The sequence below is a fragment of the Buceros rhinoceros genome, unplaced genomic scaffold (genome assembly GCF_000710305.1).
Source record: "Buceros rhinoceros silvestris isolate BGI_N320 unplaced genomic scaffold, ASM71030v1 scaffold15186, whole genome shotgun sequence".
Lineage (NCBI taxonomy): Eukaryota > Metazoa > Chordata > Aves > Bucerotiformes > Bucerotidae > Buceros > Buceros rhinoceros.
In genome coordinates, this window is record NW_010418218.1 from 9,597 (window position 1) to 22,393 (window position 12,797).

The following is a 12,797-nucleotide window of genomic DNA, read 5'->3' on the forward strand; positions in this document are numbered from 1 at the left end:
TGTCTGCAGCACAGCCTGGCCCTGGCACCGCTGCCCCCACCGGCTGTTACGGAGCAGAAAGTAAATTCAAACCGCCCGGGGCCTCTGAGCTCGGACCTTTCAGCTCAGACCCCTGGGATCAAGGAGAAAGTGAGACCTTTGCATAAGGTTACTGCAGGATACAGACTTGTGGAGAGAGCTGCTGCTCACAGAGAGAAGCTAGGGATCAGAGTGCAATGGGAGCCCTGGATTTGGGAGTAAGGTTTTAATCAAATTAATACAGGATAGCCCATACTCCCAGACCTCCCTACCCCAGTTAGTAAAGCCCTACCATGAGCCCCGTGGCTCTTCTGATGTGCTGGAGACTGCTCTGGCCAGTAGGAGAAGGATGTATTTACCTGATGCTTTGTTGGTACCTACACACTCCGATTTGATTTTCAGGAACAGTTACAGGGTTTTTCCCGGCTCATACTGCAGCTTTCCTCAAACACCCTCCTCCCAGCAACACAGGCTAACAACAGGCGGAGCAGCCCCACCACCTACCTGGTGCCCTCCTGGGACACCTGTCTGCCAGCCCGCCTGTGTGTCCCCAGCATGGGTACCCTGCTGCCATCTCGCCCGGAGTTCCCCAGCTTCCAGCCCTGGCTGGGAACAATGACGACTGGCCCAAGCAGACAGGGGAGGAAAGTCTGGGAGAGATGAGCCTTGTGCCTCCTGCCCTGTGAGCAAGGTGCCGGGGGGCATCTTACCCGAGAGGCAAACTCAGCCGAGCGCCCGCTCACCAGGCACACTGCAGGCAGGGGCGGCGGCAGCACCCAAGCACCGTGCCTGTGCCGGACCCAGCAGCACGGCCCGTGCCACGAAGCAGCACCCTTCCTGCACGCCAAAGGGGGTTTTAGGACAGGGCGTCTTCCTGATCCGTTCTCCCTTGCTGGGAGCCTCGGAGCTGTGTGAGCTCTTTGACCTGGAATCACAGCCAGCCGGAGGCAAAGCTGGAACCGTGTCTCGGACAGGCACAGCTGAGCGTAACCGCTTCTCCCAGCCCTGCGTCAGGACTGGTAACCAGAGACCGCTCCAGGGATGGTGATGTAAGATTGAAGTGGGCCTCCTTTTCTTCAAATGACCCTGAGGGCCCCTGAGGAGCACTGGCAGAAAGTGTCCCAGGGAATAGGGCACAGACAGGGTCTTTGGGCAGAAGAATCTCCCGTAGCAGGACATGGCAGGGAAGTGAGAGCGCAGAGACTCCACAGCAGGGTAGATAAAGGCTTTCCCTGGTCCCTTTTGAAGAGATGCCAGTGGCCAGACCAGCTGCGGAGGGGAAACCATAGAGGGGAAAGAGCATCCGCAGTCATTCCTCTTGCCAACAAAGCACGACGAGACCTGACCACCTGCAGGAACAAGTGGCACCAGCCACCGAAGGTACGTGCTGAGACAGCCTGACTGCCAGGGCTCAAAGACGCGGTGCTGTGAAGGAGGCGGCTGTGATTTGTCCTGCAGACAAACTGTGGGAGAAATGCTAAATCACGCCTCAAAAATACCCTGGGACGCCTCTCCCGGTCAGCACCCCTGAGCCTTGGGACTGCGGCATGCTGCGCTCTCTGCCCTGGGCTCTCTGCCCTGCGCTGTCACCCACGGATCACAGCCCCAGGGCACACGGCGCTGTGGGCAGGCCGGGGCAGCAGAGATGCCACCGATAGACCTGCCGGGATGCTGCACTGCCCTGATTAGCAAATCAGGCCATCACACATGGTTTCCTGGCTGCTGGGTAAGTCGGTCCCATGGTATAAAAACAGCCCTTGGGCATTAGGAGACTCAGGCTTCCACACATCTTGGACGGAGCGTCCAGCTGTGGGAAGAGATGTGCCCGCCCCAGCGGCTGCTGGCTCTGCTGCTCCTGCTTTCCTGCCCGTGGGCCAATGCCAGTAAGCTGGGGTGCCGCAAGCTGCCGCGAGCGAGGCTGCTGGCCTGGGCTCCGGCCCCGTCAGCCGCCTGCTCACCCTGCAGAGGGGTGTCTTTCAGGTGCTCTGCGGGGCCAGATTGTGGGGGGCCATGAGGCGCAGCCCCACTCCCACCCTTACATGGCGTTCCTGAAGGCAGAGAAGTTTGCCTGCGGAGGCTTCCTGGTGGCCCCTGACTGGGTGATGACAGCTGCACACTGCTTGGGGTGAGTACTTCACACAGAGCCTTTATCCCCTTCTTCCTCCCCTAACCCGTGAGGTCTGTCACCGGGGTAATTTCGGAGCATGTTCCTCTTCTTCCCGCACTGAGCAGTTCTCTCCGCCTGTCTGCAAAAGCAGAGGGACAGTGAGTAAGACCCAACCTGTTTTTCCCCTTCTCCCTTCTGCTGCCATGGCCAGGAATATCACTGTCATCCTGGGGGCTCACGACATCCAGGAACCAGAAACGACCCAGCAGGTCCGGGGAGTTCTCAGATACTACCCACACCCTGAATACGACCCCAGGACCGTGTCTAACGACATTCTGCTACTCCAGGCAAGGCGGTCCTGCAGCAAGCAGTGGGGCGGCGGGGAGAGCGGGACTGTGGGTCTAGTGGGGTCTGGGCAGAGCACATTCTTCCTCTTAGCTCCTCCTGCAAACCATCAGCTGTGCTGCCCAGGACTGCTGCAGGCAGGCAGGAATGGGAGGGAGGTGGGGTGGGCAGGGCTCGGAGCCACATGCCTTATTCATAGCAGCTCACCAGAGCTTGCAGTGCTTGAACGTCCTGCCAGACCTCCCCTAGCTCTGTGCACGAAGTGTCCTTCGGCTCTTCTGCTCATAGTTTTCTCCAAATCCTTGCTTTCTCCCAGCTGACGGGAAAGGCCACTCTCAATGACTACGTCAAGACCATTCCACTGCCCAGGACCGGCAGCGACCTGCCCACAGGCACTAAGTGCAGCATAGCTGGGTGGGGCCTGGTCGATGAGGACCAGGCAACCAACAGGCTATTTGAAACCAAAGTGTCCATCTACAGCCGCAGGAAATGCGTCCACTTTTATCCACATCTCAGCAAGGGCATGGTCTGTGCCGGCAGCTTCCACGAGCTCAGGGACTCCAGCCAGGTATGGGCTGCCGACAAGCTGGGGGCTTGGCCGTGGGACGGGTGGGCTCGCTGGTAGCAGGGGCTGCTGCTGGCACAGACTTAGGTGGTTCCCATGAGAGGCCACAAGTGCTTGGTTTGCAGCTCCCGTGTGGACTAGCTCTCCGGACGCCCTGACACCACGGCCCACACGCAGTCCCAGGAGCAGAGCGCTGACTCGCCTGCTCCCGACAGCTCCTCTACGAGCATGTGGGGCAGGAGCAGAGCCACAGCCCTGCTGGCAGTGCCTGGGCAGGGAGGGACCAAGGGGAAAGCTGTTCTCACAGGGAAGGGGCCTCTAAAATCTGTCTCTCCTCTGTCCTCAGGGAGATTCTGGTGGGCCCCTGGTATGCAACAAGGTGGCACAAGGCATAGTTTCCTTTGGGCATAACAACCCGCCTGGGGTCTACACCCGCATCTCTAACTACCTGCCCTGGATCAAAAAAGTCATGAAGAGTTAGTGGCAGCAGCACTCGCTCCAGCGTTGGTGCAGCCCTGGAGACTGCACTGGTTTCCTTCCTACCCCTGCTGAAGGCTTGACACCCTCCTCCGTGGGAACCTGGATGACCTTGGTGCACACAAGGGTCCCCTCCCTTCTGTTCTGAGGCTGCTGGCTGTCCCATTCCCTGCCCATCTCAGACAGCCAGTTCAGGGCCATATTAAATCACTCTGGCAGATGCAGGGGTCATCCAGATGGCATCAGAAAGAGATTGTGCTACCACAGACCCTGTTTCCTTCAGAAATAATCCTGTTCCTGCTTGAACCTTGCTGCACTTAAAACACCCACAGTAAACTCCGAGCTGCATTTCCTAGCGTATGTCTTTCTCATCCCTTGACCCGGGGAGAAGGGAGGGAGGGTCTGGGTGGTGAAAGTGAGAGATCAGCGTGTTGGGACAGGCAGTCACAGCGCTGCGTCCACTGAACTGCTGGCAGACACGGAGGGCAAGAGCTACAGCTGCCCTTCCTGGGGTCACGGGGATGAGCGTGTTGCAGGAAGAGAAACCGCCCAGGTAGAAATGGTCTGGGGAAAGTGACGTGCACACACTCCTCTCACCAACTTCAGCAATGTCACCACCTGCCCGGGAGCAACTGACAGCCAGGATGTGGCGTGTCAGTGGGTACCAGGGGTCAAAAGCTGCCATTCTCTGCAAAGCAATGACTGTCCCACCTGCAGGGACTTCGTGCCTGGGTGATGTTGCACCCTAGAGCCTAGGGCAACCAAGACGAAAGGCCGGGTCACGGGGGAAACCAGGCTAATTTTTTTCAGCTCTTTGCTGTAAGGGGCTCCAACAGGTGAAATGATCTGGACGTTTTGTAGACTGTGCTATTTTTTCCCCCTTTGGGTGAAGGGCAGGTGGCAGCTGAAATCCCAGGGACAGGACTTTACGATCCCAGAGGGGAGACATGCTCAGAGTCCCACTTGTTGCACCCCAGTGCCTTCAGTCTCTGCCTCTGCCATCCTCCAGCAGCCACCTTCTCCTGAACGGCAACGTGACGTCCTGGGTAGAGACACTGATACAGTCTCTGGAAGGGTTGCACTGGCAGGGCTGAGGAAGGATCCCGGTTCACAAAAGCACCTGACGCTGCGCCACTTCCTCCTTTCCTCCCATGCCCACCCTAGTGGGAGAGCCCCACTCTTGCCTGGAGAAGGCAAGGGTGAGGCCGAGCTGGGAGCTTTCTACCTTGGAGCTTGTTGACATGTTTCTGTCCCTCTCAGTGAGGCAAGCCCAGCCCCAGCAGCGCAGCACGAGCAGAGACTGTTTCCGCAGCAGCGCCAAGGGCTGAGGGCTGCCCCCTCAGCCAGCTGGTGCCTGGGGGAGAGCTTCTGCTCCCCACAAAGCGCTGCTCCAGCACCATTCTCAGACAGCCCCTCACTGCGGTCTGAGCTCCTTGAACCAGCCCCAGCTTCCGTGGCCTGTGCTGGGGGTAAAGCACCTGCCTGATCGCCGAGCCCTGGTCTCCTTTGTTCCACCTAGTTCCTGGTGGTATCGCTCGTGTACGGAAAGCGGAGCGCTAGACACTCTCCCAGAGGAGATGACGAGGGGCAGAGGCAGCACGCTGGTAAATAACTGAGCTGCAGAACTCCCGGGTGCCGTATTGGAGGTGTCTGTGCAAGTTCAAGAGGAGACCAGACCGGTTTGCAGTGGGGAAACCCAGCGGAGAATTTTAAAAATACAGAAACTGCTTGTGACTCGAGGGAGCGGGGCGCTCGCTCTGCTCTCACCGTCTTTCCAAGGCTCCCGGCAGCCCCGTCAGAGGGAGGAGACGGGCTGCAGTCTGCCCTGGATGTCTGCTCTTACATACTTCCTGTTCTTGCCTGTGATGAAGGGAAACTACGTCACCTTCTCCTTCAGCATCCGTGTCAGCCTGGGAAACTGAAAAGGGTCCAGGGTTTGGGCTTCTGCTCGCAGCCGCAATCAGGCAAGAAAATCTGCAAGTGGAAAGGCTGCAGCTGCTTATCTGCGCGGCACAAATTGTTCTCTCACGCAGGGTTTTCCTTGAAGCTCCGGCTGCTGCAGGCTTTGCACGAGAACGACAGCTTTCAGCTGAAAGATGGGGTTTACCCTCTGCCGCTGGGGACGTGTAGAAAAGCAAATTTACAGTCAGTGAGGGCGGCAAAGCCCTATCAGCTCCACTGCGTCACAGCCGAAGGACGGAACCGCTGCCGCGGCAAGTGCACGGACATGCCCATCTCCCACCTTCCTCTGCAGCCTGTGCACTGGTGCCAGTGGGGAGGCAAGGGGACGCCCCGGGGCCTGGGGGGACTGTGGTCCGCGATTTTCCACCAGCCCTTCCTCCAGCGCCGTGCCTCTTGCCAAGGGCTGGAGGAGGAGCAGGAGGCCAGGTCCGGGAAGACGGGTCTCCTTCCGCCATGCGCTGCAGAAAGGCCCCTGGCACTTGCTTGGCATTTGAAAAATTGCTGTGGGGGCAGCAGTGGCTCTGACGTGCTTGGCCGTGACCCTTCCCAGAGGAACAAGACCCGCGCCAGGGAGATGTGCCATCGGGTTATCTCTAGCCAGTGAAACGGCAGAATCCCAAACCTGCATCCCGGTCTCAACACGTCACGGGGGAGGTGAGCCCCTGACCCCCGGTAAAGGAACAGCCCCCTGTCTTCCCTCACACTGTAAGAGACAGCAAACTCCTCCATGTGGTGGTGAACAGTCACATCTCGAAAGGGACACGGACAAAGGGGTCTCTTTGCCCTGAGTCAGCAGCTGGTGTGGAACAGAGGCCTCGTGGCACAGCCGCAGCCAGGCCACTGCGGGCCACGCTCAGGAAGGCGCCGTCGCGACTTGTTACCCTCACGTCACCAGGACAAGCATGGTGCTGTAAATGCACCCCCACCAGTTTTGCTGTTAGCCAGGACCACACGCAGTGAGGAAGAGCAGGAGGGTCGCGACTTGTTACCCTCACGTAGCCAGGACCAGCATGGTGCTGTAAATGCACCCCCACCAGTTTTGCTGTTAGCCAGGACCACACGCAGTGAGGAAGAGCAGGAGGGTCCTCCCCCGCCACCGCGACTGGTACCTCGAGTGAAAGAAATCTCGTTCTTGCAGGGCTGGTGATAAAAATCAGAGAGTTTGCACGTGTGCAACAACAAACACGCGCTGCAAGGAAAGTCACGCTGGCAGGCAAGGTGAAGAGGGTGGGTGTGCGCCCTACAGGCTCCAGCTCAAAGCCATGGGTCAAAACTGGCTCTGGGTTTAGCAGGATGTCAGGTTCACCAGGTTAGGCCCAAGACGAAGGTGGGTTGATGCCCAAGGCTCAGGCTGGCTGAATTCCCCTCTCAGATTGCTGAGGCATGCAATTTGCAGAAAGATTAATCAGATGAATCTGACTTCTGTGGTTTCCTGGAGACTAGTCTCAGGCTATAAAACCTTGCTGGGAACAGGAAGAGACCCCAGCTGCAGCCTCACCTCCAAGGGTCCACGGAAGCTGAGAACGCCACCATGAAGCACCTGCAGAAACTCCTGCTGCTTGTCCTGCTGGTGACATGCCTCCCAGCTAAAGCCCGTGAGTAGAGCGGCCTGGAGGAGAGGAGAGGGCTGGGGAAGAAAGAGTCTGGTAGCGCAACCTGTGCCCTGTGTCCTCCCACCCCCTCACCCCGGTGCCCGTCCATTGCAGATTACCCCTGGAATCGGATGGAGAGAGGAGCCAAGACCCGCTCCACACCCTATGTGGCCTATCTGCAGGGAAAGAACACGCACGTCTGCGGAGGCTTCCTGGTGGCCCCGAACTGGGTGATGACGGCGGCTCAGTGCGCTGCGTAAGTGTTTGCTCTGTCCATACAGCACCGGGCACAGCGAGGTTGCCGTGATCCAGGTAACATCCCCTAGCTGGAGGTCTCAGGGCGCGAGCCACTCCTGTGCAGGGAGCGCAGGCTGCACTGCTGGGACAGGGCGAGGCTGGGGGGGCTCGCGCCCAACGGCAGGGCTGTGTCTGCAGCTCTCCCTTGAGCCATCCTGCCCCGTGTCCCTCCCCAGCCCACACTCAGATATTTCCCTTTATTTTTTTTATCCCCCTCCCTGGCTCATTCTTCCCAGATGACAATGAGAGGTCAGACCGGCTGCTTCCCTCGCTGTTCCTGACCTGCTGGCTTAGCAGGGATTGCTGGTGTCAGGCTTTGTCCCTTCTGCCACCAAAAACCTGCAAGACTGCTCTCAGAATTAATAATCTCTCACGAGCAAGCTCCTTGCCCAGCTCTCCTCCATCTCTCCGGCTGGAGAAACTGGGGCATGGACAGTCAAGGGGGCTTTTCTAGACGCACATGACTCCGTCCTCAGGGCTGCCCTGGTGCCAGTAGCCAGGCTGAGGGCCAGTCCCCATCCGAGTGGCAGAAAGGAGGGTCGGCATAACCCAGGAGTCCGGCTGCCAAGTACCTGCTAGATTGAGAGGGACTCCCACACGTACCCAGGGTCCCTCACGGTTTTCCTAAGGCAGCCCCTTTGGCAGACGATGTAGAGGCCAGTGAAGCGGCATTGCCCCAGAGCAGGGTCCTCATTTAGAAATCTTGGTGCCACTTCCGTGGGCTTATGAAGCCTGGACCAAGAGTCCACATACCTTAGTACACAACAGCAGCGTTGGACCCAGTCTGCTCGGCTTGAGAACCAGTAGTAAAGGAAACCTTGCAGAGCTCTGGTCTGTCAGACAAGAACTTGCTCTGCCTCCTGGCTGGGTAGGTTCACTGCAGAGCTCCTTGCTCCCACCACCCTTCTTTAAAGCCCAGCCCGCCTCTCCTGGCCACGTCCCTGGGAGGTGTGCCTCACTGTTACCCGGGCAGGCAGAAGAAAGCTAATGACATACCCTGTGCTTGGTTTTACCAGACACAAACCTCTGACTGTCATCCTCGGAGCTCGCACCATCCAGAGGAAAGAGGACAGCTGGCAAACCTTCGAAGTCCAGGAGTATCATTGTCACCCAGACTTCAAGATTCCTAGGGATGGAAACGACATTCTCTTGCTGAAGGTAACTGCCTGCCTGGAGCGCCTGCATGGTCCCGTCTGCCCGACATGCAGCGCTGAGCTGTCACCCTGAAGCAGGAGGGGACAGCCTGCATCACGGGGCGTTTACAGACCAGGCACTCACTTTGGCGTTTTCTGTCCTCTTGCCCAGCTGAAAGGCAACGCCACCAGCAACAGCTACGTTCAGACCATCGCCTTCGAAAAATCCAAAGTCCCTGATGGGACTGTGTGCAGCATAGTTGGCTGGGGCAACAAAACTCCCACTGCCACGTTACGCGAAGCCACCGTCACCATCGTGAAACAAAGGGAATGCATCAGGCAGAACCCCTTTCTTGCTGACAACTTGATTTGTGGTCACAGTGGATCTGCTGGGGTACCTGAAAAGGTCAGTCTGGCTTGGGGAGTAGAAGGCTGTGGGGGAGGTTTCAGCCAGGGGATGGGCACAAACCTGATCAGGGCTAAAAAAAAGGTCACTGAAAAGGTACTGTCTAAAATTGCTGCTTGTTGACCCCTCACTCTTCCACACACCACCCCCTCCCCCAACCGTCCGTGCTTCGTCACCAGTATCCCTCGCTCTTGCTGGCCTGGCAGAAGAGGTGCCCTGGGTCTTGGACTCCAGTGATCAGACCCGCAGAGGATCAGCAGTGTTCTGGCTGGCTGCAGGGATCTCGTTTCTGCTCAGCCTGGGGAGAAGCAGAAGGGACAAGGGTATCCTCATCCTCTGACAGCAGAGGACATAGGAGGCTGCAACAGCACCACAGGACCACAGCCTGGCCAAAGAGGGGCTTGCCCTAGATCTCACAGCTGGTCTGAGCGCGTTTTGCAGGGCTCTGCCGCCAGCGGAAGGGCAGGGACGAAGCAACACCTCAAGCTGCGGCGTTTGCCCAGCTGTAGTTGTGCTGGGCCCTGTGCTGGGCCCCAGGCAAAACTGCCAATGGTCCCTTTTGGACCCAGAGCTACCCACATTCTTTGCGAGTCCAAGCTCCTCCTGGGGAAGCTCTGTCCTGATATTTGCAGCCTCCCTGATCTTTGCAAATGCACCCGCTTCCTGGGGACCCCACACAAATCAACACTGATCTCTCTCCTCCGTTTCACAGAGCGATGCTGGGGACCCACTTGTCTGCAATAACAAAGCCTACGGCATCTTCTCCTACAAACATAACAAGTGGCCTGGGTTCTACACACGCATTGCTCCTTACCTTCCCTGGATCAACAAGGTCATGAAGGCAGAATGACCCTACTCCCCTGCAGCTGCTGCAGGGCCCCATGCTCCCCTGCTTTTCCTGCCTTTCTCCCTGGGATACAACTTCCTCTGATCCTCACGGACATGACAAGGACTTCTCTCCGGCAACGCCAAACTGTGGCAGTAGAGGCTTGAGGGAGAGGTTGCACCTTGCCTGTGTTCCCTGTGCAAACTAGGGAGTGCCCCGTTACACAGCGTGTTCCACACTTGGCTGCTCTGGTTTACCCGTTTTCAAGCTGCTTGTGGCTACAGCTCCAGGAGGGGAGCAGCAGGCAGCCCTGAGCGAGGTGACAGTAGCTGTTGGGATGTCTGCCGCCCTTTGGGGAAGGCAGGACAATTAGATTGGGGAGATACAAAGAGCAGCCTCCTCCCTGCCCCTCGCATTTGTGACCCCTTGCAGACGCTGGCGTCTCCTTTGCCCCGGTGCTGGAAGGTTGCCTCAGCTCCTACAACACTTCCAGCTCCTGCCTCACTAGTGCTGTCTCCACCTCTGAAACCTGCTGCCTCCTTTCTCCCCTGTTGCTGTAGCTCCACTGTTGTAAGAATACATAAAACCAATAAAACCAATAAAATGCATCTGCATTTGAGAGCCTTTTTTACTGTGATTTGGATTTCTCTCTGCTGATGGCTCCACTCCTGAACAGCTTCAGGAGAAAGTCACCGCTCAAACAGCCGAATCTCAGGCTGAAATTCTTCCCACCCACATCCATGATCCTGCCGGGATGGAGGGTCAGCCAGAAGCAGGAAGACGATGTTTTCCCCTTTGGGCAGGCAGTTCCTGGGACCACAGCTTTGACAGGGACCGTGGACTCAGAGTCCCTCGGGACTGTGCTGCCACATGTCAACAGGTTACCAGCTATCAAGGGAGTTAGTAAACGTGATCCCAAATGCACTCTCAACCTGACAAGAGCAAGTGAGCAGAAGCCTTTCCAAGCCACCGGTTGGGCAGAGGACAGGAAGAGCCCCAGAGACACCTGGAATTCAGCTACCTGGAATTCCAGGTGCAGGCAGCATGTGGACAAGAGAAGGCACAGAGGTGCACAGCTCTGCTTCCTGGTAACTGGAGCACCCGCCCAGCCCCAGCGGAAGCAGAGGATACGATAGGAGATGCTGCCTGATTTCCCACTGGGCGACAGAGAGGCAGCCAAGAGAGACAGCCTAAGGGCAAGAGGCGTGATGGAGAAGGATGAGGCAGGGTGCAGGACGGTCGTTTGGGAGAAGGGGAATCCCCTGCACTTGCTGCCCTCAAAGGGCTGACTGATTACAGGAGCTTCACCTTACCATCCCCCGCTGCGCTAGAAGTGGGACTCCTTGCTGCCAGCCGTAGCCGTTTGGCTCTGTGCACATCCCGAACAGTGGGAGCGTAAGAGCCCACAGCCGCCCAGTCCAGGGGGGACAGAAGCTGCGTGGAGCCGAGGTGTAAGGAAGCTGCCTGTCCCTTCGGCCCCCAGCGCTGTGCCACGTGTCTACATCATATGTTTGGCTCATTCTCAAGCCGTATTCCCCTCGTCCTCCACATTGTGCGCGCTACCTCGCTTCCGGTGCGCTTCTGGAGTCAGACAACCAGGTTCCTCCAGCGAAGGGGCAAGTGTGTTCCCAGACAGACAGTGTGCAGGCAGATAGCACCAAACTGCCTGCAGCCGGTGTTGGAGTTGTCCAGCAAGCTTCACACCTTCAATGTCCCCCTTTCCTGCGCATCTTTACACCATCGCCCAAAGCAGGCACCCGCCCGTGCCCCTGGACGTCGCGGTGTAAATACAGCATCCTACAGGGCTATGACGCCACCGTTTCCTTCTTTCTTGTAGATTTCAACAGGAAAAAAAAATATTATCAAAGTGAAAGCCCTGTGTGTTTCGTGACCGTGGGTAACACAGGGAGCAGAGGAGATCCAGACCTATTGCTGAGCCGCGTGGGCACAACCAGTCCGCTCCAGAAGGCAATATCCCCAAGAAGCTTGGACGCAAGTCAGCTGCACCCGCTGGCTTAGAAGCAAAGGGTCTGTGCTGGTTCAAGCCACAGACCAGCGGACAGCCGGCACACCGACACTGATCACTGTAAGCAAGGTGACAACCACAGCTGGGGCTTGTGCCTGGGCTCTTAAGGCACTACTGCAACACACGGTTTTATCTCAGATCTCTGCCAGTCCACGGACGGGTGAAATCAATCTTTACGCAATCTCCAAGGGTTTTGAAAAGCAGCAGTCAGATCGAAATTTTTGTGATAAAAGAAAACCCCTAATGGGTTTTACTTTTCAAGATGTACCTCTGGGCAGCCCTTGCCTTTCCCTGTGTTCGCCTTCGTAGGTGACTCGTTAGAGCCCATGACATCTGCGGCGGCACTCAATACAAAACACTAGACCAAAGATTTTCAGGTTCTATGCACTTTCCAAACCCAGCAATTCAAAACGTCTTAAAGCCCCCCAGGTCATTTCTGTGACTAAGAAAAGCCGTGACTGCAAGGGTTATGCTCGGCTTGGGCTGCGTGGGGTGATGCTGCCCGGGGAGAGCCCGCTGGGATCTGCGTGCTCGCAGTGCCCTCTTTGGGTTAGCAACAGCACCTGCTCCTCCAGGTTCCATCTCTGAACAGCTTCTGAACTGAGCCAGAAAAACTTACCTCTAACAAACCTCCTTCCGCGCAGTAGAAGATTGCCGCTTGGAAGGAAACCCACAGCTCAGCTGAGGAAGTCGCCTCCGTCCCCTAGGGCTCTTTACACCGCTTAATCTGCCCTGAACCAAGTGTTGCCAAGCTGACCTCGAGCTGCAACTTCCCTAATCAGGCTGCCAAATCCTTCCCAGAATAATTCCAAGCACATTCTCATCCTACATCACCTCTGCTTTGCAGCGAGCCTCATTGAAGCGGTCAGCTCTGTGCAGCGTTAGAGACTGCAGCTCTGAGCCCCTGGGAGGGAGCCCGTGAACCAGCACAGCAGCAGAGCCCTGCCTCCTGGGTGCTTCTTACAAACACCAGCTATTCCCGTGGCCAGGAGCTACAGATACACACCTGGGACGAAGGCAGCTGCAGTTCCGGGAGTAGTGCA

General features: G+C 57.4%; 2 protein-coding genes across 2 annotated transcripts; both read left to right on the top strand.

The window, feature by feature from the left end:
- Positions 1–1,837: 1,837 nt before the first annotated feature.
- LOC104495491 (mast cell protease 1A-like) lies at positions 1,838–3,516 on the top strand. Its single transcript, XM_010138466.1, is given in 5 exon segments — positions 1,838–1,963; positions 1,965–2,143; positions 2,337–2,472; positions 2,787–3,038; positions 3,382–3,516. Coding segments are annotated over 5 exon segments (828 nt in total).
- Positions 3,517–7,005: 3,489 nt separating this feature from the next.
- Positions 7,006–9,752, top strand: LOC104495492 (granzyme E-like). The gene is made up of 5 exons (XM_010138467.1): positions 7,006–7,069; positions 7,181–7,322; positions 8,380–8,521; positions 8,669–8,902; positions 9,615–9,752. The coding sequence occupies exons 1-5, from the start codon at positions 7,006–7,008 to the stop codon at positions 9,750–9,752; spliced, it is 720 nt and encodes a 239-aa protein (XP_010136769.1).
- The last annotated feature ends 3,045 nt before the right edge of the window (positions 9,753–12,797 follow it).

What these genes read in the sequence shown, in the direction of transcription:
- LOC104495492 (XM_010138467.1), top strand. Translation starts at nt 7,006, where the DNA reads ATGAAGCACCTGCAGAAACTCCTGCTGCTTGTCCTGCTGGTGACATGC. An exon ending in ATGCCTCCCAGCTAAAGCCC is followed by an intron (nt 7,070 to 7,180) that starts GTGAGTAGAGCG and finishes CGTCCATTGCAG; the next exon opens with ATTACCCCTGGAATCGGATG. An exon ending in CTGCTGGGGTACCTGAAAAG is followed by an intron (nt 8,903 to 9,614) that starts GTCAGTCTGGCT and finishes TCCGTTTCACAG; the next exon opens with AGCGATGCTGGGGACCCACT.